The sequence below is a fragment of the Caretta caretta genome, chromosome 22, assembly GCF_965140235.1.
Source record: "Caretta caretta isolate rCarCar2 chromosome 22, rCarCar1.hap1, whole genome shotgun sequence".
Classification (NCBI taxonomy): domain Eukaryota; kingdom Metazoa; phylum Chordata; order Testudines; family Cheloniidae; genus Caretta; species Caretta caretta.
The window spans coordinates 7,771,453-7,795,801 of record NC_134227.1 but is presented as its reverse complement, the minus strand read 5'-3'; the positions used below and the strand labels follow the sequence as shown (position 1 = coordinate 7,795,801).

The window sequence follows — 24,349 nt, the reverse complement described above, 5'->3', positions numbered from 1 at the left end:
GATCCAGTGCCTCTCTGCCAGCAGCTCCGAGCTCTAGCCTCCTCCTCCAAGGTGCTTCACAGACACGGATGAGTTCAGGCCCTGGCCATGGGCGTCAGCATCACTTTGTAAACAGGGACCCGGGGATGGGGGCAGAGAGGTGAGTTAGAGGCAGAGTGAGGAAAGAAGCCAGGAGTCCTGCACCCCACCCCCAGGCCTCACTCCCCTGGGGGGGAAAGAACCCAGGAGTCCTGCCCCCCACCCCCCCGGCCTCGCTCCCCTGGGGGGGAAAGAACTCAGGAGCCCTGCCCCCACCCCCAGGCCTCGCTCCCCTGGGGGGGAAAGAACTCAGGAGCCCTGCCCCCCACCCCCAGGCCTCGCTCCCCTGGGGGGGAAAGAACCCAAGAGTCCTGGCCCCCACCCCCAGGCCTTGCTCCCCTGGGGGGGAAAGAACCCAGGAGTCCTGGCCCCCACCCCCAGGCCTCGCTACCCTGGCTGGGAAAGAACCCAGGAGTCCTGCCCCCCACCCCCCGGCCTCGCTCCCCTGGGGGGAAAGAACCCAGGAGTCCTGGCCCCCACCCCCAGGCCTCGCTCCCCTGGCTGGGAAAGAACCCAGGAGTCCTGCCCCCCCACCCCCAGGCCTCGCTCCCCTGGGGGGGAAAGAACCCAGGAGTCCTGGCCCCCACCTCCGCTCTCGGCCCAGGGTCACTCACAGGCCGACGGGGAGACCCCGGCGGTGACGGGCAGGGGCGGGGCCGATCCCCGGGGCGGGGCGGGGCGGGGCGAGCGGCTCCTCGGCCCCGCCCCTGCCCATGCCGCGCGCGGGGGGCGGGGCGCGGCGCTGGGCGGGAAAGTCGCGGCGGCTGAGGCGCGGGGCCGGCAGCAGGTGAGCGGCTCGGGCCGGGTCGCGTCACGCCCCCCCCCCCCCGGCCCGCTGCCGAGCCCTGGGCCTGGCCGGCTCCCCCGCGCCCAGCCCGGCCGCTGACCCCGCTCTCTCCCGGCTGCAGGGCCCGCGGACCGCCATGGCCGTGCCCTTCGTGGAGGACTGGGACCTGGTGCAGACCCTGGGCGAGGGCGCCTACGGAGAGTGAGTACGGCGGGGCTCGGGCGCCCTGCCGCGAGCCTGGGCTCGCCCCCGGCGGGCGGAGGCCGAGGGGCCCCGCCGGGGCGTGGCCGGCCCTGCTCCGCCGCCGCTTGGCAGCCTGCCTGGCCGGAAAAGCTGCCCCGGAGCGGGGCGCGCCCCGGCAGCAGTGGGTCCAATAAAAGACATCGCGTCGCCCCATGGCCCCCATTGCCTGACCCCCCCTCACCTCACCCCATCGCCCCATTGCCCTCATTGCCTCGCCCCCCTCGCCCAACCCCCCTCGCCCGACCCTCCCCCTCGCCCAACCCCCCCCATCACCTCCCTCGCCTGACCCCCCCATCGCCCGACCCCCATCGCCTTGCCCCATTGCCCTCATTGCCTCGCCCCCCTCGCCCAACCCCCCTCGCCCGACCCTCCCCCTCGCCCAACCCCCCCCATCACCTCCCTCGCCTGACCCCCCCATCGCCCGACCCCCATCGCCTCGCCCCATTGCCCTCATTGCCTCGCCCCCCTCACCCCCATCACCCTCGCCCGACCCCCCCATCGCCTGGCCCTCGTCGCCCCCACCCCATCGTCTCACCCCATCACCCACATCGCCTCACCCTTGCCACTCCCGTATGTACATCTGAAGAGGGGGGTATAGTTGCCCCCTCCACCCCTGTGTTAGCCCCAGGGCCACTTCTGACCGATAAGGGCCTGCAAGGCTGCGGAAGGCAGACGCTTGCTGAAGCCGGTGTTGCTGGCACAGCGGTGCCAGGTTTCAGCCGAAGTGAGAGTTGACATTTTTATCTGACGTTAACTTGATGTCCAGATGTAACATATAACTGTCAGAAGGGAAAAAATGACTGAGCTGCAAGGGTTGTGCAGACCTTTATAGGTAGCATCTGCCAGAAATTACAACCAGTCTTCAGGACTTTTCCGAGTAATGTCCAGGGTCCTGCCCCTGATCGGAGTCTTGGAGGTAGAACTGACTTTCCAAACTATTTTGCTGTCAACAGTGGTAACCCACAGTTGTCTTTCACGTCAGGTCCATCACATCATGTCAACTTGTGCTTCCCTGTACAGAGAGGTGCTTTAACCAAAGGACTGGGAGCCCCTTTCTAGCTCTGGGCAAGTCACTTAATCTGCCTTTTTTTTGGTTGTGAAGTGCTTTGACTGTTTAATATTGTAGCAGTTTGGTGGTGGTGTTACTCTGTTAGGACATGTTCTGATGGTAAGGATACATTCTCCTTCGACTTAACTCCCAAGACACCTTGAGACACACTGTATTATATTCTGATATTACCATTATATTCTGTGTATGTACGGTATGTTGTATCCACCATGTACTGTGGCATACAATACGTTTATGATGCAACCTGAGTTAATTAATGTCACTACGAATCTTGTTTTCTCTTGCTTTTATATAAGTCATAATTAGGGATATGCTGCAACTTCTTAAACAAATGTCAGAATTAATGTAAATATTATGACTTTTGTGATCATTGACAATTTCAAAACTAGCTTTATGTGGATATTTTTAAAGCTCAGGCATGACACTTGGCTGAAACTCATAGATGTAAGCGCATGCAACTCTATTGAACTCCATATAGCTGCATCCATTTACACCAGAGCTGGAATTTCCTCCATATAATTTATGGAGACCACAAATTTCAAATGCTTATCAGAATTTTTACAACTTGAACAGCTGTAAGCCTTTTATGTGTCCAGGCATGTAATTAGTTGTTTTGGAACATGGACATGTGGGTCTGTTGAGCCTGGTTTTTGGCACTTTTCATCTGTCAGGCTATTTTTAAACAACATATCGAGATGGGGGTATGTAAATTCAGACTGGGGGTAGACCTCACACTAACACCTGATCGATAGAGCTGCCCACGCTCCCTATGCTTTGACAGGGAGTAGGGTGAAACTCTTATGTAAATAAAGGATGGGGCATCCTAAGCTTGAGGCTAGACCACTACATATCTATATTGGAGATTTCTCTCTAGCACCCATCACCATAGTGTCTCAAGCCCTGGTCCTTAAAGATGTTAGGTGCCTAACTCCCATTGATTTAAGTGGGAATTGGGTGCCTAACTTCCATTGAGTATATGGATCATAGTGTTAAACATGCGAACTAGCTGTGCATTCCAAGGTTCATAGTGCACACCTGCTTCATCCCTTGTTACCTGGCTTTTCCCCTTCTTCTCTTCAGAGTTCAGCTTGCTGTGAACAGACGCACAGAAGAAGCTGTTGCAGTAAAAATAGTTGACATGAAACGTGCTGTGGACTGTCCAGAGAACATAAAAAAAGAGATCTGCATTAATAAGATGTTAAATCATGAGAACATTGTGAAGTTCTATGGACATCGTAGAGAAGGCAGTATTCAGTACCTCTTCCTCGAGTACTGCAGCGGGGGAGAGCTCTTTGACCGAATAGGTACAGAATTCTTGGGGCAGGGGAGGGTCTGAGGGCAACTCCAGTGGTGGTTGCACAGACTCATTAGAACACCATAGTTGTCTTATAAGACCGGAGGGATTCCTTACTCTACTCTTCCAGTGCCACTGATCTTAGAGGGAAAGTGTCTAGGAGAGGCTGGCTTTGCGGGTGGCTGTCCTTCTGCACATTGTGAGTCAGTGATTAAGCCATGGCTAGAAGTAGAGTTCCCACGTTTCAAACCTTTGCTTAGCTCACTATACCACCTTGCTTCACTTTGCATGGTCCTAACAATTCAGAAATTCTACATATTTAATGCTATAGGTTAAAAAAAAGTTAGGGAGAACAAACATGATAAATGGGCTGGAAAATTTAATGCATACAGACTTGCATTCCAGTGGTTACCAGATTGAAAATAAATATGTAATATATTCCCCTTCCAGTGTACAGTTCTATTTAGTGCTAATGGGAGATGCATGCACCCTGAGAAGGTAGCCATTGAAATCTGCAGGAGTTTCTGCTCATGACTGTCTTTATGCTCACTATTGATAGCGTAATCCTGGTAGAACTTCTGTTACAAGACTATTGACAGCCATCGTTTTTCACAAGTAAGGATAATTTAATTTAAACAAATAAAATAACTTGCTGTGAGGAGCTTGAGAAATCCAAGGAAGGAAGTCTTCCCAGGCCAATGCTTTCAATTTCTGCGGACTCTAAGCTTTCATTTAAAAAAAAAAATAAATAAAAATCTATCTCTCATGGCTACAAAACTCATTTTCTGAACATGAGCCTTGGGGACTGAGGCAGTGGTATTTTTCAAAGTCTGTAGCCAGAGCACTGCTGCCTCTGATGCTGTTTGCAGGTTTATCAAGCTGAAGCAGAGTAAAAACTGACTAGTTTTGTCAGTTTTAACTGCTGCTATTCAGACCCTAGGGTGCAGCTGTGAAGCTGAAAAGAAAGGTCAGTTTCACTCTGCTGCTGGTTGGGAAAACTCTGAGCAGTATGTAGGTAACAAATATTGGTATTGCTAAGGAGAACACAAAAGCATCATAAACATGAGAAGTGTTGGCGGCCACTCCTCATGTCAGCAAGGAAGTTGGGGAAGTGGAAGTGTGCCAATGGGGGCTGGTTTCTCACTTGTGTGCCCTTGCACACTGGGATCCTCCAGCTTTCTTATACGGCTGTGGCTAGAAGACTTGATTCTGTGGCACTTAGATGAAACTTACCCTGAGGACAATGTAAGAAGAGATGTCTTATAGGAAAAGAGAGAAAATGGAATGAAGTCAGGAATTAAAGAAGGTGTAATAAATGCAAAAGATCTAGGGAGTTACTTTATTTTAAAAAGCTATTAAATATCATAGTACACAACTGTTTTATTCCTTAAAATGGCCAGGGAAGTGGCAGCACAGCTATTGTTCACCGTGGCTGGTAGGCTTAGACCTTGGGCTAACGTGTGTTGGGCAAACTTTACAAGCCCTGGTCTGGTGTTCAGGCTCTTTCATCTTGCCAAAGTCCTCCAGAAAAATGAGGATAGTCAGACCAGGATATTTCTAATATAGATAACACTTTTTAAAAGAGAGTATTTTGATGTAATCTTTATAATCATAACGGAGCAGTGAAAAGCACAAAATCCTTAATTTTTTCTTTGCATTTGATTTTGTAAAAATCGCTTGCCTACAAGTCATGTGACACAGTTTTTATTGCAAAAGATAATAAATCTTTTAACCAATGTCTTCTGGATTTAATGTAATTGGGAAGATGTTATATTTCAGAATCATTTAACTTCAGAGATTATGTGCTGTTTTAAGTGTGATTTAGAGAATGTTTATCTTGTAAATCACTAACCAAGTAGAGAAGAAAAGCTGGAGTATTGGAGACTCAAATTGCACATATCAAATAGATTAATCTGTGCAACAAAAAATCCTTTTGAAGCTTTTTTAAAACAAAATGTTTGGGCCATAAGTAGATATCTGTCTCTTGGAAGTTTTAATCAGTATTTCCAACCACAAAAGCAATTTGGTACGTAAGATATATCTTCCATTTTTCTTTAATCTGTTTTTTTTTCTACCATTGGAATGTGAAACTGCTTCTGAAGTAGAGCTGTGCAAGGAACGTTCTGATACAAGTTTTAACAGTACATATTGTGCAGTAGTAACGATCTGCAATAATATACAGGAATTTTCAGTTTTTATGTAGAGAAGCCTTTCTTCTAACATCATAAACTCCTGGTTCTTTTTTCAGTGTGCATCTTAATATTAAACTAGCCTCATTTTATTAGCTTTTTAAGTGGAGAAGCGGTTGGCATTACTGAAGAGGACTGGAGTAGAGCCCTGTTGGAACTATTCTTAACTTCGCTCCCAACCACTCTCGCTATTATGGCAGCGGGTCTTGTGGGACCTGCAGGATCCTGGTCCCGCTGCAGGGCTTTACACTAGTCCCACCCAGGGCTCTAGACTGGAGTTTTGAGGCAACGAATTTGCCCCTAGAAAGTGGAAAATAGACTACAGTGGGACTATATATGGGCACAAGGGGTCTGTTGGTGTAGAGCAGCTTGCAGGATCTGGGCCCTAGTGTTTTGATGGTATAAGATTTAAAGAGAACCTTTAGCATTTTCCCCCATGGTGCTTTGGGAAGATACAAAAAAAGTAGCATCTCAGTTTAGATTAAATAGATGCAGACTCTGCAGTGTAACTCAATAACCTTTCATGACACTTTTGCATTGCCTGTAGTTACTGTTTCAAGGCAGGTGAAAAATAAGTGTTGTGCAGAGTATCCAGGAAACTTTGTAAAATAGTTACAAAAACATAGTGTAGAGTCTCCGTTCCATAGTTTGTTTATGATGGAAGAAAAGTATTTTGGTATGTAGATTCTGAATTACTTTTTACAGAGCCTGATATAGGAATGCCTGAACCAGATGCACAGAAGTTTTTCCATCAGCTTATGGCTGGCGTGGTACGTGTTGTACTTTATGCATTTATTTCAAGCTCCTTTTTTCCAGTTAAATTAAACAGAACATGGTATTAAAGCCTTTTATTTATTTGTTCAGGTATATCTTCACAGTATAGGAATAACTCACAGGGATATTAAGCCTGAGAATTTACTACTAGATGAAAGAGGTAAGTATAAAAACTTTTGAATTCATATTCTCTTAAATTCTTGGTCATCGAGAATATAGGGGAGAAAAGAAACACTATCACTCAATGAGTCTGAAAATACTCCTAGAGCTTCTGTGGCATCCTGCTACATTAAGAATAACCAAATGCAGTAAGCAGATTTGTGCTGTCAGGGCTTGTATTCATTCCCTTATCCTGTGTAAATAGACTAATCAGTGTATTCTAGAGCAAGTTATTCTGGGTCTCTGCACAGTGGCCTTTAAAGGAACACACTTGAATAAAGCTTAAGTTTTGTTAAACCTTTTTCTTATAAAATTTAAAGACCAATACAAATGTTTCTATGTCTGCTGAACAAACTTTTTATTTGAACTTTTGTAAAACGGTGTTCAGAACCAAAATATTACAGCATGGTACTAGTGCATGAGAATCCGAAACAGACTAGTGAAATGGATTGATTTTGTTAAAGCTGAGAGGAAAACCAAAACACTAAATAATCGGGATATGGTGAAAAGTAATCTAGATTTTTAAAACTTTCAGTTTAATAATCAAAGGCAGTGTTAGTAATAACGTATTTTTTAAATGGTTTCTAACGTGACTATTCTTTAAGGAGAGAATAACTCTTCACAAACTGTCTTAGAGGTTTTTCTGTACCCTGAATCTCTCTTTGAATCAAACTCATGTGCTCCTTGAATCAAAGTCAGGTTCAAACTTCAGATCAATTGTATAAATGCCTATGATCAGAAACGAGAGAAAAGTCATAAGGGCCTGATTTTCACTTTTATTAAGGCCCCTTTATGCTGCACTGGCAATGTAAAGGGGACCTTAGAGTGAGTGTAAATGTGCTTATCTCTGGTTTTATCTAGCTTTAATGTAATATAATAGTCTTCTAGCCGAGAAGATGAACATACCTTGTTACACAATATACTTAATGACTTTTTTCTTTTGTTTGCTTAGATAATCTCAAAATCTCTGACTTTGGTTTAGCGACTGTATTTAAACACAATGGTCGTGAGCGTCTGTTAAACAAGATGTGTGGCACTCTCCCATATGTTGCCCCAGAACTGTTAAAGAGAAAAGAATTCCATGCAGAGCCAGTTGACGTTTGGTCATGTGGGATAGTACTTACTGCTATGTTGGCAGGAGGTAGGAGTTGGTCAATTTCTTCTCACTATTTTATAACATGCATATTTACTGCAGCTTCAGTGATTTAGAATTGCAGTACAAATGCTCATAACCTACCTAGATTTAAAGAGTTGATCCCAAATCATGGAGGTGGTCTTGGTGGGGAAAGTAAATGTTGTATTTTAAATATTTTCTCAAACTTCCATATTGTGGTCAGCTTTTTTATAGATTCTCATAGGGGTCATCTGCCATGGACCATCTTGTTCTGTAGCAGCTCTAGTATATGGCATTTAGTATTTACCATTGTGGGCTGCATATGTAGCTCTCTTTTATTATATATGTATTATATGAGCTGCATCCACACAATATATGTAGTACCTGTATGGCCCTGAGGATGTCACCTGGGCTGCAGCTGTGTGCTGATTGGGCTGCAAGCAGGCTGCAGATTGAGAACCGCTGGTATATGTAAGGGAGGGAATGGTCCCTCTATTGTGGAGAACTTTTCTGGCTTATAAATTACCCTGGTGAAATGGGCTAGCAAAAGGATCTGAGTCCTCATTCCCGCTTCCTTTATCCAGAGGCCTGCCTGACCTCAAGGGCTCTCCTTCTATTTTCCTGTGTGGCAGAGTCCTTGTAATCCCGATAAGGCTGGGTCCAGGATTTCTGGGGGGCTTGACTCCCAACCTTGTCGTGGTCACTTAGGGCAGGGGCTAGGGTGCCCCAACGCCGGAGTGCTCTCCCCACACTGGATGCTTCCCTGACCCACTGATCATTACATATAGTTCAAAGCAAATACAGTTTATTAAACCGCTTTTTTGACAAGGGATATAGAAATATCTAGTCATGATGTTGAGCAGGGAGCGCCTCTCACCACTGCAAGGAGGCAGTGAGTGTTGTAGTGATCCTTCTGAAGGCGTTAGCCAGAACCTTGCCATGCTTTGCTAATGCACGTTGTACAGGATTAGTGCTGTTAGCCAAGTGTGCCTCCTCACTAACCTTGCTGTTAGAGAAGAATTTACCAAGGTTTGGTGTTGCTCAGAGGTTCTCTGTTCACTGTAGAGCCACTGACTCACCAGTTTGAGGTCCGGATATTTTCTAAACAGATGATGTCATTACATATGTAACTAGTTTGGAGCAATGCAATGACTTTTAGATTTAACCTGGCGCTTCTATAACTTGTAACCACAATCAGGATGGACCATTTTTTTTCCCTTTTCCACACATTGAAATCCATTTAGTTTCATGGCAGTGCTCTTTACATGTCTTTCACTCTTTCCCCAGCCATCCTAAATTTTTAATCCTTAAACTTGTGTTCAGAGGCATAAAAATGATTTGGTACCTGGCTTTTTTACTTGCAGAATTGCCATGGGACCAGCCTAGCGACAGTTGTCAAGAATACTGTGACTGGAAGGAAAAGAAAACATACCTTCCACCTTGGAAGAAGATTGATTCTGCACCATTAGGTAAGTTGTCAGTGGAATGGCTGGCTGATTTTTATGTATTTGAGTAGGACAGTGATGTGTCTAGGGGAATAAAGTGCTGGAGTTATGCATGTCTGTGTTCAAAAATCATTCTGTCTAAAGGCTGGATTCTACCATGGACTCACGATGTCACATGAACTGTCACTTGTAAAACACCTTTAGGGAGCTACCTGAAAATTGGGTTGGGGGGAGGGTGGGTGTTCTTAAGCAAGACTGGTGGGAGACATCTGGTTGACATAGCAGCGATGGCAACAGGAAGAGACTATTCAGACAGACTTCTAAAGATATGGGGCCTGCCTCCTCCTTGCTTGTGCAGTCACTTAGCTGTGCAAAGCACATGCAAAGATCTGTCATTCTGATCTGGTACTATTTCACACCTACTTTGCACAGCTGTAATGACTTCACAAGCTAGTAAAGAATTGGGGCCCGAGATCTGTTAGACAGGAAATTATTTCCCAAGGGAACGGGCAGAAGTCCTGTTGATGAAGATGTGTACAACTAGGCTATGTTTTATTATTTTTGAGTAATGAGCTTAAGGACACTTGGTAGGTCTGAGCCGATTAAATTTAACCCCCATGCCGGGCTCTTTAGTCACTACATTTCTTCCTGACCCTGGAAAGTCTGAGGGTTGAAGTGTTGCTAATATTTCTTTCTTTGCTGAGTGACCTAAAACCCAGGGTACTAGATTTGTTTGGTGTACTCTCCTACGCTGTTCTTGCCCAAGATGATTCTTGTAAGTAAACAGGCCTATAGAAATCTGCTAGAAAGCCTTCACGAAGGTAGATCTGAGATCAGCTATAGCAAGTTTCTTATTTCAAAGGCTCTGTACACTGGCTGCAGCCCATGTGGAACACGGTGGACTTTGGTACACAGTCACAAATCTATACAAAACTTGGGTTTTATTTTAGGCCTCCCAGATATGAGTTTACCTTAACTTGGTGTTAATTTATGAGTGATCAAAATGTGGATTTGATCTGGTTAGGATTGATAAACTCTAGGATTTGGGGATGGAATTGAAGTATCATTTTGAAATGTAATGACCTGTGGAAAATATGATATATAGAGATCTAGGAATCAGGATATATGGCAGTTAATTCATTGTTGTTTCTTCCTATGAATGTAATGTTTCTCTCTAGCTTTGCTCCACAAAATACTAACCGAGAGCCCCACGGCAAGGGTTACCATTGCAGACATTAAAAAGGACAGATGGTACAACAAACCTATGAAAAAAGGTAAATGCCTTTAAGTGCTTTGTCAGCATAGACAAATAGCTTAAGTAAAGGTTGAGAGCATATGTTGGGGTAAAATCCTTGGAACGCTATAGTTAGCAGAAACTACTCTAAAGGCAAGAAATTCAGAGTTAAGGTTAAACTTACAAGAAATTCAAACAACTTAAATCCTGGAAATTCACAGTTGAAGTGTGCAGACTACCTTAATTCATCCTCTGGATATATGTCTCCTTCCCAACTTCTCTGCTCTGTGAGTGAAGTATCAAAAATGTACACTGCAGAGTATTGGTTTTAAGACTTTCATAAGTATGTTTGATATCAAGTGTGATATTTTTGTTACCTCATTAACCTTGGGTCTTCTCATATAAGTGTTAAAATGTCATCATCTGGCCTGGGAGACTTACATATGTGGGCATGTTAGCTCTGTCTCATGATGCTCTTATAACTGGTTGTCACACAATATCATAGGAGACGGTGCTGAGTGCTATCAGCACCCCATGGAAGGGGTCTGCTCTTAACGAAGAGTGGGGGGAACAGTTGTCTTCAGGATGAGATCTTGGGAATTTGCAAAGCATTTTTTTCCCTGTGGACACAACCATAAAGAAAGAAGGATCAGCGCAACCAGCATAGGCTTAAGGCATTATAGTTCCTGTCTTTTCTAGTGAGATGTTACTCTTTTGGATGAAAAAAATAGTTATTTCTCATTTTTTCTCACGGTATTCCTATAAGGGCAGGATTTTTCTGCCCCTTAAGTGACGTTTTTGAAAACGATAATGTATTAAGGATTTTTACCCTTGTGGCTATGCTAGTTGTTCAGCTATTGAGATTGCTGTTCAGTGATGTTTGGCATCATAGTTTCAAACATTGCAGCTACTGGAACACAAATGGAAAAAATAAACAAAGACAGTGATCTGTGTGACAATTCAAAGACCAACCTATGCGAGAGCTATGTATTTTTAATGGGGGAGCTCCGCCTAATTCCAAATGCTTTAAACCCCTGGTGACCCTTAAGATGATTTTTTCTGACCCCTGATTGTGTGATCTATCTTCTTCTGTTAGGTGTAAAGCGGGCTCGTGTCTCCTCAGGGGCCCTTTCAGACTCACCAGGTGGCTTTTCTAAGCACATTCGGTCTGATATGGACTTTTCGCCGATGAAAAGTGCACACAGGTCAGAATGCTCTATGCTTGTGTTTTTTGTTGTTTTCAGTGACTAATACACAATGGACTCCAGCCTGATATCACCTTTTGTTTTTAGATGCCTGTTTTTTACACCACAGTGCTATTCAGATGGGGATATGTATAATTACATTCTTCTCCGCTACCTGTGATTCAGGGTTCCCTTCCCCGCGATACCTTAAAAGATGATTATAGCCTCACTTTCTAACCCCACACACTTCTTTACCTGAAAGCCTTTACTTGAAAACCTATAACTTAGTTAAGCTGGCTTCAGAATTATACCCTTCCTGTTGTATTTTATCCAAATTTCCCTCTTATGTGAAAACAGGTTGTAATCTGACAGCTCTTCTCCCCATACTCTGTATTCATAGATTCAAAGGCCAGAAGGGCCTTTGTCTAATCTCCCGTATACCACAGCACATAGAACTTCCCCCAAATTCCTAGAGTATATTAAAACATCATGGGGAGGGGGATCCTTAATAGTTTCCACCCGATGAATGTTCCATGAATTAGCGCAAACATACTCAGTATTCAGATCTGTCCGCACCCATTAAGACTGTGGAGGTGGCTAAACCTTGTAAAGTGGGTCTTTTAATATAAGTTCTGTAATGCAAATTACTGTTGTTTTTAAATATATATGTATATATGTGTATGTAGTCCAGCAGTTCCCGAACTGTGGGCCATCAGCAGATGGGGTAGAGCCTGTGAGGTTATGCCATCTGACCACAGATGTATCCAGACTGTGCCAGTATGGTGTGTACGAGGTCATGTTGTGTGGAGGCCACCATTTTGTACATCAAAACGGCATTTGTGGAGCAGGCCCGGACACATTGGCCATGCGGATGGCAGTTTGGCCATTTGCACCGTCCAGCTGTGCAAGCATCCAGCTGAGGGACTTGAATTTAGAAGATCCTTATCTGTGCGCAGCAGCGTTATCAACAAAACATCCTCTCTGCATGAGCTAGAAGGATCCTGTGCTAGCCTCTTCTGAGATGAGAATTTGCAGTGGCTTATAAGCGCCTTAAGGGCCCATATCTTTTTTGAGTACCCTGTTGGCACTCAGTAAAGATTCATTGTAAGTCCCTGTCTCTGTGCTGCCCTACTATCACCACACAGGGCTTTCTTCCATCCTGGGCTCATTTGCTTAACAGTGACTTCCTCTTTCTGATTTGTGATAAAAGGCACAGTGGACTCTGTGCTTCAACCTCCAGCAGTGAGTCAAGTGATGCAGTAATGAACGAAAAACAAGAGTTCAAGAAATGTACTTGCAAATATGATGAGGTTTGCTTTGATTATGGCTTCACCAGTGTTTTGGTCAAGAACGAAGAAAGGCTAAATGTCTGCTATGTCACACAGTGTTGTTAAGTGGAAGCATGATCCCTAATAAACCTAAACAATGCTTGGAAACATTTTGCAAAGAACACAGGGAAAACCAAGGTCATTTTTCCAGTGTTGGAAAAAAGAACTTTTGCATCAATCATTGCTATTCAGGGGAGTCAAGTCCATATCTGACCAAGCTCAAAAGTCATCATTTTGAAGTTAGTGACCGCACTGCACAGGCCAAGAAACCTCACAATTGGAGAGACTTTGATTTTGCCAGCTGCAGTCAATACGGTGAATATAATGTGTGGGGAAACTGAGGCCATGTCTTCACTAGCACTTATGTCGGCAAAATTTTGGTGTTGAGGGGTGTGAAAAAAACACAGCCCTGAATGACATAAGTTTTGCTGGCGTAAGCACTCGTGTGCACAACGCTGTGTGGGCAGGAGACACTCTCCCTCCAACATAGCTACTGCCGCTCATAGATCGAGTTTTATTATGTCGACAGTAGAGTTCCCTCCTGTCGGCATAACATGGCTACGGGAGTGATCTTACAGCAACGCAGCTGTAGTACAACTGTGCTGCTGTAAGCTTGTAAGTGTAGACATGGCCTGAGGCAAACTCAAAGCCATCTCACTCTCCAACAACATGGTGAAGCAAAGGATTGAAGCATTAGGAGCAGATAAGGAAAACATGTTAGTGGAGCGGCTGAAAAACACAGCTGCTTTTGCTCTGCAAGTTGATGAGAGAACTGAGGGTTGTGATGCACATGTCTTGACTTTTGTGAAATACACATGGGAGGCTGTGGTTCTCGAAGACATTCTGTTCTTTCTCTCGGACACGACACAGCCATGTAGCACATTGAACATTCCTTGTGCTACATGCAAGACAAAATGTACTGTGATATCACAATGGTGAGTTTTTGCACAGATGGAGCGTTGTCTGACAGGCCACAAAGCAAGTCTGTGTACCAATGCAAAGGAAGTTGCTCAGTCTCCTGTGTGGACTCACTGCATGGTTCACAGAGAGCAGCTGGCATCTAAAGGTCTGTGTCCAGAGCTAGGTGACATTTTGCAGCAGGTCTCATCTATTGTGATCTACATCAAGACCCAGCCTCTCTGTGCACATCTATTTGCAAAACTGCGAAGAAATCTGATCATGTGTTGGTCCACACTGAAGCTTGTTGGCATTTGAGAACAAAAGTACTAGAACAATTCTGTTAACTGAGATGAGTTGCATGATTTGCACGCCCATGTAATGGTCTGCGAAAAGTGAATTTATTGTTTTTTTTTCCTTTGTGGCTAAAGGAAGATGTGCCTTCTTGCCTATGTCACAGACATATTTGGGAATCTGAATGAATTGAATACAGATCTGCAAGGAAAGAACTCCCACGTCCTTCAGCTGAGTGATTGAATCACAGGATTCATTCATGAAGAAAATTGTTTTCTGGAAGAATAATCTATAAAAGACGAACTATGAATCCTTTCTGAAGCTTTGCAAATTCCTGGCTGACCAGGTATTCAGCTTCCAGTGCAGGTGATGGCTGAGCATCTTAGTAGGCTGGAGGAATAGTTTCCATCCTTTTTCTCTGACTTGGACATGACAAAGTATGATTGGGTGCAAAACCCCTTTCAGTGCAAGCCTGATGCCATGGATCTGCCAGCAACTGAAATCGAACAGGTCATCAAAATTTCCTGAAATCGATTCTTGCAAGGAACCTTCTTGCTCAAATAAATTTGTTAGTCTCTAAGGTGCCACAAGTACTTCTTTTTTTTTGCGAATACAGACTAACACGGCTGCTACTCTGAAACCTGCCAGAGTTGTGGTTCATTGTCCAGAATGAATATCCTGCACTCTCAACACTTGCCTTGAAGTTGATGGTGCCATTCACAAGCACATACTTGTGCGAAGTTGTATTCAGCACACTTGTGTCCATCAAGTCTCTGCAATATTGAGCTACTGTTGGTGTCATGTCAGAGATTAGATGTGCAATTTCTACCATGCCACCAGACTTTGAGGAGCTGTCACAACATGCAAGCCCATGTATCACACGAGAGCACTAAATAGGATACTTAATGTGTAAATTCTTTGGATTCCTTGGTTGCTATATTGTTGTCTGGGGTCACAGAAAACAGTCTCAAAATTGTGGTCACTCAGCCAAAAAGTTTGGGAACCCCTGGTTTAGTCTGTAAAAGTCAGCAGAGAAATGTAACATTACTATGATGCACTTTATTATTAACATAACTAATTGTGTTTTCATGTTTCAGTGAGGAAAAAGTGAGCTACTCCACTTCTCAGCCAGAACCTCGCACTGGCATTTCCTTGTGGGACAGCAGTCCAACCAATATCAACAAACTAGTGCAAGGGATCAGCTTCTCCCAGCCAGCATGCCCTGAGCACATGCTAGTTAACAGTCAGTTACTTGGCACCCCAGGCTCATCACAGGTAATATTTGGAAATGCTGTGTTCATTCATCTTTGTTCACAGCAGCTTGGCAATTTGTTCTTTGGCTGCTAGACTGTAAAGATGCAGTTTGCACCAATTCAGATACATTATCCTAATTTTAAAGCCAAGTAAATTGGGTGGGGAGGAGGCGGTATCCAAACGTTCAGCCCCGAAAAGTAGTTGGTTATCTGTGGAATCCACATCTCTAATCTGCAGAACCCATGGCAACGCTTAGTGAAGAGGATGACCCGTTTCTTTACAAAGCTGGATGCTGACCGCTCCTATAATAGTTTGAAGGAGGTTTGTGAGAAGATGGGCTATGTCTGGAAGAAAAGCTGCACAAACCAGGTACAGTCCATGGAAATAAACAAATTAAAGCTTCTGATTCCATTTGGCAAATCTATAAAAATATCTTTTAGTCAGATGTAGCATTTTCTGAACCAACACAAGACCTGTAAATGAGATCTCTAGTCAGTCAGACTCCCTTAGTGTAGTTTCCAGTATACTGTGAATATAGTGCTAGGAGCATGTGAAATCTGCCCTTCTCATAAAAATGTTCTCCCATTTGCCTTCAAGGTCACTATATCAACTACTGACAGAAGGAATAATAAACTGATTTTCAAGGTGAACCTGGTAGAAATGGAGGACAAGATTTTGGTGGATTTCCGCCTGTCTAAGGTATGCAAAATAAGCCAACAGACTTTAGCGTTAGAGAGAGGGGTGGGTGTTAGAAGCAAACTGGACCAGTTTCCATATGATAAAGCTACATGTGCAAGTGGGATAAGATGACAAGCCTGGGGAGAAGGGGTTTTTGCATGGGCATATTGTGTCTAACTGAAGAGAGAACCTACAAAATGGGAGCTGGAAACATTACTTTTTCACTGGTGCCTGAAACAAGGGCTGTGGTACTGAATGCCCCATGCAGTGCAAAAGCTATTAACTCTCACTGTCTGGAAATCCCTCCTTCCAGTTAATAAGTGTGGCGAGCTAGTGAGAGAGCAAGCTCCTGGAGTGCCCAAATACTATGGGAGAAGAAATTGTAATTATCTAAAGCATAATGACTTCTAGGCACTGGGGGAGCACGCTGGGCTAGCCTGATCCTGCTTTCGTGGAAATCAGTGTTATGAACTCCAGTGGAAGCAGGATCAAGCCCTTAAAGGTGTAGTTAGCCTTATTCTATCTCCCCATTCAGCTCTGCCGATACCTACTGTAGTGGGGAAGAAAGCATGCCCACACTCAGACAGCCTCTCTTGGAGTTCGGCAGCCACTAGCTGGACTGTCTGCCAACACTGCAACTGTATTGTGGCTGTTGGTGTGCATGGGGTTCCCTGTGTCTTGTCCCTAGCGTAGTATGCAGGGGCTGCCATAAATTTGGCCCACAGTATCAAGCTAAGCGAGATCTGAATGTAATGGACCATAATAGCTTTCTGGGAAAAGGTTAAGCATTCTGTCTTGAGTGCAGGGGACTGGACTAGATAACCTCTTGAGGTAGTTCCAGTTCTACACGTCTGTGATTCTGTGAAACGGGGGCCCTACCTAATATTAAAGGTGCTCTTCATCTCTAGGCAGATGGTGCAGAATAGTCTGCTGCAGGTGAGACAGAGAACTCCAGCTTCTGCCTCTGCCAGTGACAATTAACAGTAATAGGTTGATTTGCTTGCTGTGTTAAAGATCCCTGATAGTTTTGTTTCTATAGAAAACACTTGTCAATGTATTTGGAGGGAGAGTCTATTATAAATGTGTGCATGAAAAATAAGGCTCTGAAATGGATTAGGTCATGGTCAGGCCAAGCTGTTAAGAGCATAATAGTAGAGGTGGGGACTCTTCTTGCCATGTCATATATTTCCCTTCTTGAAAGATAAATAAAATTAAAATATTTTTAAGACTTAAACATGGGTTCAGGGGAATTTCTGCTGCACCCTAAGTGGAGAAAATCCACAACTACTGTCTCAAAGGGGCAAATGGAAGAGACACTTTTGTAAAAGGTTATAAAAGTAATACCATGCATATAACGATAGAGGAGGTGGCAGCGTTTCTTGAGAACTAATTATAAACAATGAACACAAAACTTGGAAAAAATAAAATCTCTATAATAGGTCCCAGTGTCCCTCAGATAGGCAGGCGTTAAAGCGTTCCCATTCCTTTCTTGTCTGTCTATTTGCACATGCATGCAGTCCCCAAAATAGTTTTGTTTTTATTACCTAGGGTGATGGGTTGGAGTTCAAGAGGCACTTCCTGAAGATTAAAGGGAAACTGAATGATATTGTCAGCACCCAGAAAGTATGGCTTCCTGCCACATGATCCAGCTGCTGTTGGGAGGTGGAGTGAATTGGATGCTGCTACACTGATCTAATTTTTTTTATTCCGCATCAACAAATACTTGTGGGTGCCAGTATCTGAGAGTCACTTGCGATGGAAACCCATTTGTTTAGGGATCCGTCTTGACACCAGGACATTTCCTCAGAGGACAGACTTAGTAAATACATGTCCAGATGAATTTGGGATAATGATCATGAAAGTGTTCCTGACTGTAGTAAGTTAGCTGGTGGCATGCCTTCCTATTGCTAGCTACTGGCATGAGGATTTTTTTCTTCTGCTCAGTCAGAAAACCCTGTCATTGGGATGCTTTGTGCTTCTGTGGGAGCCAACCTGACTGTTCCACTGATTTACGGAGCGTATGCCTCCTGCCCCAAGGTTGTTGCAGCCACTGACTGATGCAGACTTAGGGTTGGGGGGGGGGGGGAAGAGCCTATACCTAATAAAAAATTGTTTCAGCCCCCTTACTGCATTGCCGTATCTTCTGATTTTAAATCTATTTGAGCTATAACTTGTCTGTTACCCTTTCATTTAAAATTTGATGACATGGGTGCAGAGGCTTAGAGACAATGTGGGTCTTAGTCATGTAATTTTGTTAAATTTATTATATCTTTTTGGCCTTTCCTTTTATTAAGTAAAGTGGTAGGGTCCAAAGCACTAGTTCTAGTGTGTTGTTCACCTGTAGTTTTACACATTGCAGGCTAAGAGGTCTGCAGCAGAATAGATGCTGTATTAACATTTTATGTACCATTTATCTTGTTTTTAACTATCTTTTCCCCTTGTTCAGTGTTTTGCAGTTTTCCCTACATTGGAAGGTAAAGTCAAACCTATTATATACAACAGCTTATATTGGGAATTTGCTGGAGGGTAGCAGGGCCCCATGGAAATAAGAAATGCCCCTTTCTCTTACCCCTTTCTTGGTACCTAAAATTCAGACTTAGTTGGACAGTTATTTCTTTTAATGGTACATAGTTTATTTGTATTAACAAGGACCACTTGCTTCTGACCAGTCACAGTCAAATGTACAATGATGGGAAGATAAACACGATCTGTGTAAACTTTTGTAAATTTTACAAAATAAAGTATAATCTCAATTTGAAAGAAAGCAAATGGCTGCCCCAGGGTGTTCTGAACAGAATTTCATTTCAGAAAAGTTTGCCCCTTCTAGGGATCTCAACTAATTAACAAAGCAAAGGATCCAGACAAGCCGGTGTCTCATTCCCACAACACCACCTCCCAGCATCTAGGAGAGCCCCCTTTCTGTTCTATTTCAGTAGGAAGGTAGGGAGTCTTTTCATGGCTTCCACATCGGGCAGGGAGGGGGTTCCAGTTTTGGCTCAGGATTCAGCTTTCTTCTATGCCTCTGAGTCCTTCAGTCAGTCAGGCTTACTTCTCCAGCAGGCCTGGCAGTATAGGAGCAGTTCAAAGCTCACTCCCATAATGACTGAAGTCAGGTATGACACTGCCAGTTTTCAAGCAGTGGTTTAGCAACATGTTTTGTATTGTGACCTCTTCTTTCCTAGCTTTAGCCATAAACTTGAAAGGAAAGTTTTACATATTCCTGATACAGGCCTCCGGGCCATCTGATGTAGCTTCCCAAAACAGAGGTCAAACTGGGACTGTGGTTTAAATTAATAGACTATATCTGGCCAAGAGTGTTGTTGGGTTTTTTGGCATGAAAATGCTTAGGAGAGATCAGAAGGCTGCCTGGCTTATGCAAGGGGAACCCCTGATACAAATCAGAACTGCTGAGATTTCAATCTAGTAATAATGAGGTTTATAGACCAGGAAACAAAGTAGAGAAATCCAAACGAAGCAAAGTTCACAGTTCAGCAGCGCAATATCATAGGCGAACGGATACATGCTCAGTACACCAGCAATATTTCAGAGACCACTGAAATGTTGCACCAGCTGCTGGCTCTGGATATGTGAAGATTGCTTGAAAGTCAGTCTCCCTTGCATAGGCGCTCTTATTTCAGTTTTGAGTGCTTTTACCAACCAACTGAAGTTGATTCCTTATCAGCTAAATCGATTCAAGACCTAAATTGGTGTAGGTAAGCTGGTGCAAGCCCCTAATGTAGATGCACTTAAACCAGTTTAACTTGCATCTTTTTAGCTTCCCTCAGTAATTACTGATGCAAGTTAAAGTGATTTAAGTGACAGTTTCACTGGTTTAAATATATGGATGTTAAAGGTTGCATTAGTTTTAAATAGATTTTAAATTGATTTGGGCAAACTAGTGCAAATCTCCTAGCATAAACAAGGCGTAAGACGTGCAAAGGTGAGGGGACCTGCCCTAGAATACAGCTAGTAGAGCTGGAACTGGAACTCCAGAGTTCCTTGCCTGTGCTCTCTCCACTAGCCCACATTACTATCTTTTGCCTGAGGGAATGGTGAAATGGGATAATCAGCGAGGCAGGGGTGTGGGTGTGAATGCAGCTAACTGGGATCTCTGCTGAGTAAGGCAGAGGTATATGAGCTCCCAGCTGTGAGGACCTCGATTGTGGCTGAGTCAGTCTGGCAGCGAGCCTGTTAGTGCCATGTATGGCAAGAGTTTTCAGAGTTAGGATCGTTTTGGAAATGTCAAATTAGCACCATAAAGGCAGCGAGGTCCTAGGTGGTGGTCTTGGATTGTGGAGGCATCTTGAAGCCTGAGATGGGGGATGAGAGAAGGGCTTGGGATCCCTATAGCATGGAGGATGCAGGCCCCGCAATTCCACGAGGTGGAGATCCACATTGGTGCTGTTGGTAGTTCTAATTGTTGCAGAAATCAGTGTTGCAGCAGGAAATTTGGTGGTGGCCAGACTTCGTTGGCTCCATGATGTTGCATCTGTCACTTTGCATAGTACAATCTACCTGTGAAGAAAATTGGATGCCTGCTGTGTAGGGAGGAAAAACACATCAGGACAATGCACCCAGGAATGAGGGCTCCTTCCAAGATTCTCACAAGTGCCTGCTCAGTTCAACTCAGTGGCAAAGGTGGAGTGTCTAACCAGAAATAGTTTATGTACTCACTTCCTCTCTCCGCTCACAGGGCTAGACTAACATTTAGGCTAACAAGACATGTGGGCCAAGAAAGAGATGAGAGTGCTGACCCTCGAAAGAACACGGAGGTAAAGAACTGCTCTTGCTGCCCAGCTCTACTGTGTGAACACATATGGATCATGACAGATCAGGACTCATGGGGTTATCCACATAACTCAGTGCTGGGGGAAATGGCTAACTTCTGCTGGGGCAGACTAGAGCTTGATTTAAAGTCTTCTCCAAAGGACCACTTCCAGCAATAGCACAGCAACCAACCAACATTCTTCAGTCCTACTTTGTGAGCTCAGTGTTTGGGTACACACTGGAGATGGGGACAAAAAGCTAAGCCAGCTACTTAATGCTGGGATCCAGGCTGAACCCCCAAAGTAGGTCATGTCAAGATTAAGATGTACTGCGCTCCCAGGTGATCACTGAAGCTCCCAGCTTCCCTCTGATAGGAAGAAGGGAGTAAACGCTGGTGTCCCAGCCACACACAACCTTTGGGTGCACTGTTCCTAATGTCGTTTCACTGGGCTACAGGATTCTTCTTTATTTCCTGCCCTAAAGTGCTGTCCCTGGTTAAACGGCTGCCACGTTCCCCAGGGTGACTGCCTTTCAGAATTGGGTGATGTGTCCCATATAGTCTCACCTATCCCCCCCGGCATGTTGTGGCTTCCATTCGTTGATTTCACCATTTGAGCTCCTTGGATGGGGGAGGTGCTAAAGAAGTGGCCAGTACTAGTCTGTGTCCTCTGCCTGGGCAGCTCCCCTTGTTTGCCAGTGCAGCGCAGCCACTATGGCACTGCATGGTCTGCAGCTGGGCTGGGACTTGTGAATAAGGCCCCCTTTGGCCATGGGTCCAGTGTCTCCATTGACCCTCATGGGTCCTGCTGGCCCTGTGTGCATGCAGTTGAGCTGCCTTCCCAAAGCCAGTCCTCTTCCCGTCTTGGCCCTAAGATGGACCCTCCTTGGAGAGAGGGAAATAGCTTTTCATAACCCATTACTGTCACTTCAAGCTCCTTACCCTACAGCTCTGCAAGCAGGGGTTAAATAGAATAGGTATAGGTAACTCCGACAGCCCTTGCCTGGACACCCAGCCAGAAGGTGAGACTCATCGCATTTCTTGGCCACAAGGGGTCACTAAGGGTACAGCATGCCTTTTCTCCCTGTCCCGTCTCATTTGGGGCCCAACTGAGAGAGAGGCAGCCTGAGCTGATATAAACCACCCCGTGGGGAGTGCCCATTTTGGTACATACTGGTATAGACTCTGATGAGTTTGCAGGGCAGCCCTGGCGGAAGGTGGCAAATGCCCTGTCCTTTGATGCAGCCGAAGATGGGAATCTTGTTTTGGCAAACGATACATCGAAGGACTTCAGCTGCAGGAAAAAGGAGGAAAAACCCACACAGAGCCAGACAGGAAGCAGTTAGCAGAGAAGGCCACAGAATTCCCCATGCACCTGCCATGGAGAGTGTGTCATGTGATGACAAAGACCACCCGCAGATGGAGCCAAAGAAGAGGCCTGTGGAGAAGCAAGCCAGGCAAAAGAGTCTGCTCGTGATAAAGGTAAATTCCCTGGGCTGGCAGTAGCACATGCCAATGTTCCTCCACTAGGGGGAAGCAAACGTGTTAGAGGGTATTACACAGGAGGCAAGGCTGGGCAATAGTTGGTTCCCAATCCCTAAGGACAGAGGCAGGTAACACAAAGACAAGTGGGGACTGTTCTCCCCGCGACTGCTAAGCAGTCTCTCCAGTGCCCAGAGGAAGCCAGTTGCCAGTTTCTGACAGGGTTTAGTTACACAGGAGACAAATGCTGTTAGTCACCATCTAGCAGTGAAATGCAGGAACTGTTCATGCAATACCCTGTGCACGCAACACGAGGACAATCACCGCTGGACCGCTTTGTTAGCTGTGCTCCATGTCTCCAGTGGCTCTCCACAGGCAGCTTGGATTTGCTGCATGGAATGGACTAGCACAGTGGGGGTGTTTGGTGCTGTGATCTGCTGCTCGCAGACCTTGGAAAGATCCGGTTCATCGAGGCTAGATTACAAAACCAGAAGGGACCATAGATCATCTAGTCAGACCTCCTGTATAGCACAGGCCAGATAATTTCACCTAGTTACTCCTATTCCCTGGGCCCCCCAGGAATTCTGCCATTGCAGCCCAGGCACTTATCTTTCCAGCGCCCCCATTTTGTTTCAGGGACTCACCTGGGACACAGCAGAGCAGGGCAGAGAAGCCCAAAGCCAAGAGCTTGTTCATCTTTAGCTTCGTCTCCGTAAAGCCGCAGTCATGTGGGGTGAGTGGGGAACCTGAGACTGCAAACCTCGCTCAGTGGCTGCTGGGCAGGGCAGAACTGAATTGATATCCCCAGGGCAAAGGCGAGTCCTGGGAGGAACCAACATGCACCCCCGGGATCTTACTCGTTGGACTCTTGTCGTATGGCAGACCGGGGGCAAGACGCTCCCTGCCCAGATGAGCGGCTGCTGCTCCATAAACATGCTAATGCAGGGGTCGGCAACCTTTCAGAAGTGGTGTGCCAAGTCTTCCTTTATTCACTCTAATTTTAAGGTTTTTAGAAGGTCTCTTTCTATAAGTCTTTAATATATAACTAAACTATTGTTGTATGTAAAGTAAATAAGGTTTTTAAAAATGTTTAAGAAGCTTCATTTAAAATTTAAATTACAATGCAGAGTCCCCCGGACCCGTGGCCAGGACCTGGGCAGTGTGAGTGTCACTGAAAATCCGCTCGTGTGCTGCAGGTTGCCTACCCCTGTGCTAATCAGAGACTAAATTTGGCTGAAGGCCCGAGGGATGGAGGAGGCAAACTGGCTGAAGGGCCCTGCACTGTGGTGCTGGCCGGGGGAAGGGTATGATGGGAGGGCTGGTGTAACTGAGGGAGAGGAGAGAATGTGGGATCCGATCCCAAGTTACTCGGTGGGCCAGATCCTGAGCTCAGGTACACCTGTGTGAGCCCAGAGTCCCTCCCCATCGACCCGTTGTCCCAGGGCTCAGCATCTGGCCCACTGAGGTGAAGTTGGTTTATTTTAAGGTTGTTTGTACAGCAAGTTCCCGTTACCGGCCGTGGCCCTGTGTGACAGGGACACACGGCGTCCCTTTGAGGAGGCCCCTCGGGAGGGCGGGGAGTGTTATGGAAAAGAACGAGACTTTCAGTGCCAGCCTTGTCAGGGAGTGCTACCAGTAGGGCAGCTTTCAGAGTAACAGCTGTGTTAGTCTGTATTCGCGAAAAGAAAAGGAGGATTTGTGGCACCTTAGAGACTAACCAATTTATTTGAGCATAAGCTTTCGTGAGCTCCAGCTCACTTCATCGGATGCATTCCCATCCGATGAAGTGAGCTGGAGCTCACGAAAGCTTATGCTCAAATAAATTGGTTGGCCTCGAAGGTGCCCTAAGTCCTCCTGTTCTCTTTTTTTAGTAGTGCATGGAGCATCTGGCAGGATTGGGCTCTATGGGACCCGCTCGTGTGGCCCTTCCCCTGCCCCCGACTTGGGTATGACACTGCAGGAACACGGGGGCCCACATCCCTGCAGAAGTTTGCAGGATTAGGACAGTTCAGGGGGAAAGGGTGGGGGAGGGGATGAAATGGGGTTCAGCTGCGGTTCACCCAGGAACTGTTTTCCAGTAG

At 45.4% G+C, this 24,349-nt stretch overlaps 1 protein-coding gene across 3 annotated transcripts; it reads left to right on the top strand.

Annotated features, from left to right (window-relative positions):
• The first annotated feature begins 793 nt into the window (after positions 1-793).
• Positions 794-18,790, top strand: CHEK1 (checkpoint kinase 1). Of its 3 annotated transcripts, none has more exons than XM_048827657.2 (13): positions 794-865; positions 987-1,066; positions 3,258-3,481; positions 6,366-6,430; positions 6,525-6,594; positions 7,546-7,734; positions 9,072-9,176; positions 10,331-10,426; positions 11,483-11,591; positions 15,187-15,364; positions 15,581-15,712; positions 15,941-16,042; positions 17,570-18,790. In XM_048827657.2, exons 2-13 carry the CDS (start codon positions 1,002-1,004, stop codon positions 17,663-17,665), a joined length of 1,431 nt encoding a protein of 476 aa, XP_048683614.2. In that variant the 5' UTR covers positions 794-865; positions 987-1,001; the 3' UTR covers positions 17,666-18,790. The 3 variants fall into 3 exon arrangements, with proteins under 3 accessions (XP_048683614.2, XP_048683615.2, XP_048683616.2); XM_048827658.2 differs by lacking the exon at positions 794-865 and adding an exon at positions 2,091-2,173 and having other exon boundaries at positions 980-1,066; XM_048827659.2 differs by lacking the exons at positions 794-865; positions 987-1,066; positions 3,258-3,481 and adding an exon at positions 4,011-4,086.
• The last annotated feature ends 5,559 nt before the right edge of the window (positions 18,791-24,349 follow it).

What these genes read in the sequence shown, in the direction of transcription:
- CHEK1 (XM_048827657.2), top strand. Translation starts at nt 1,002, where the DNA reads ATGGCCGTGCCCTTCGTGGAGGACTGGGACCTGGTGCAGACCCTGGGC. An exon ending in CAACAAACCTATGAAAAAAG is followed by an intron (nt 10,427 to 11,482) that starts GTAAATGCCTTT and finishes TTCTTCTGTTAG; the next exon opens with GTGTAAAGCGGGCTCGTGTC. An exon ending in AGAAAAGCTGCACAAACCAG is followed by an intron (nt 15,713 to 15,940) that starts GTACAGTCCATG and finishes TTTGCCTTCAAG; the next exon opens with GTCACTATATCAACTACTGA.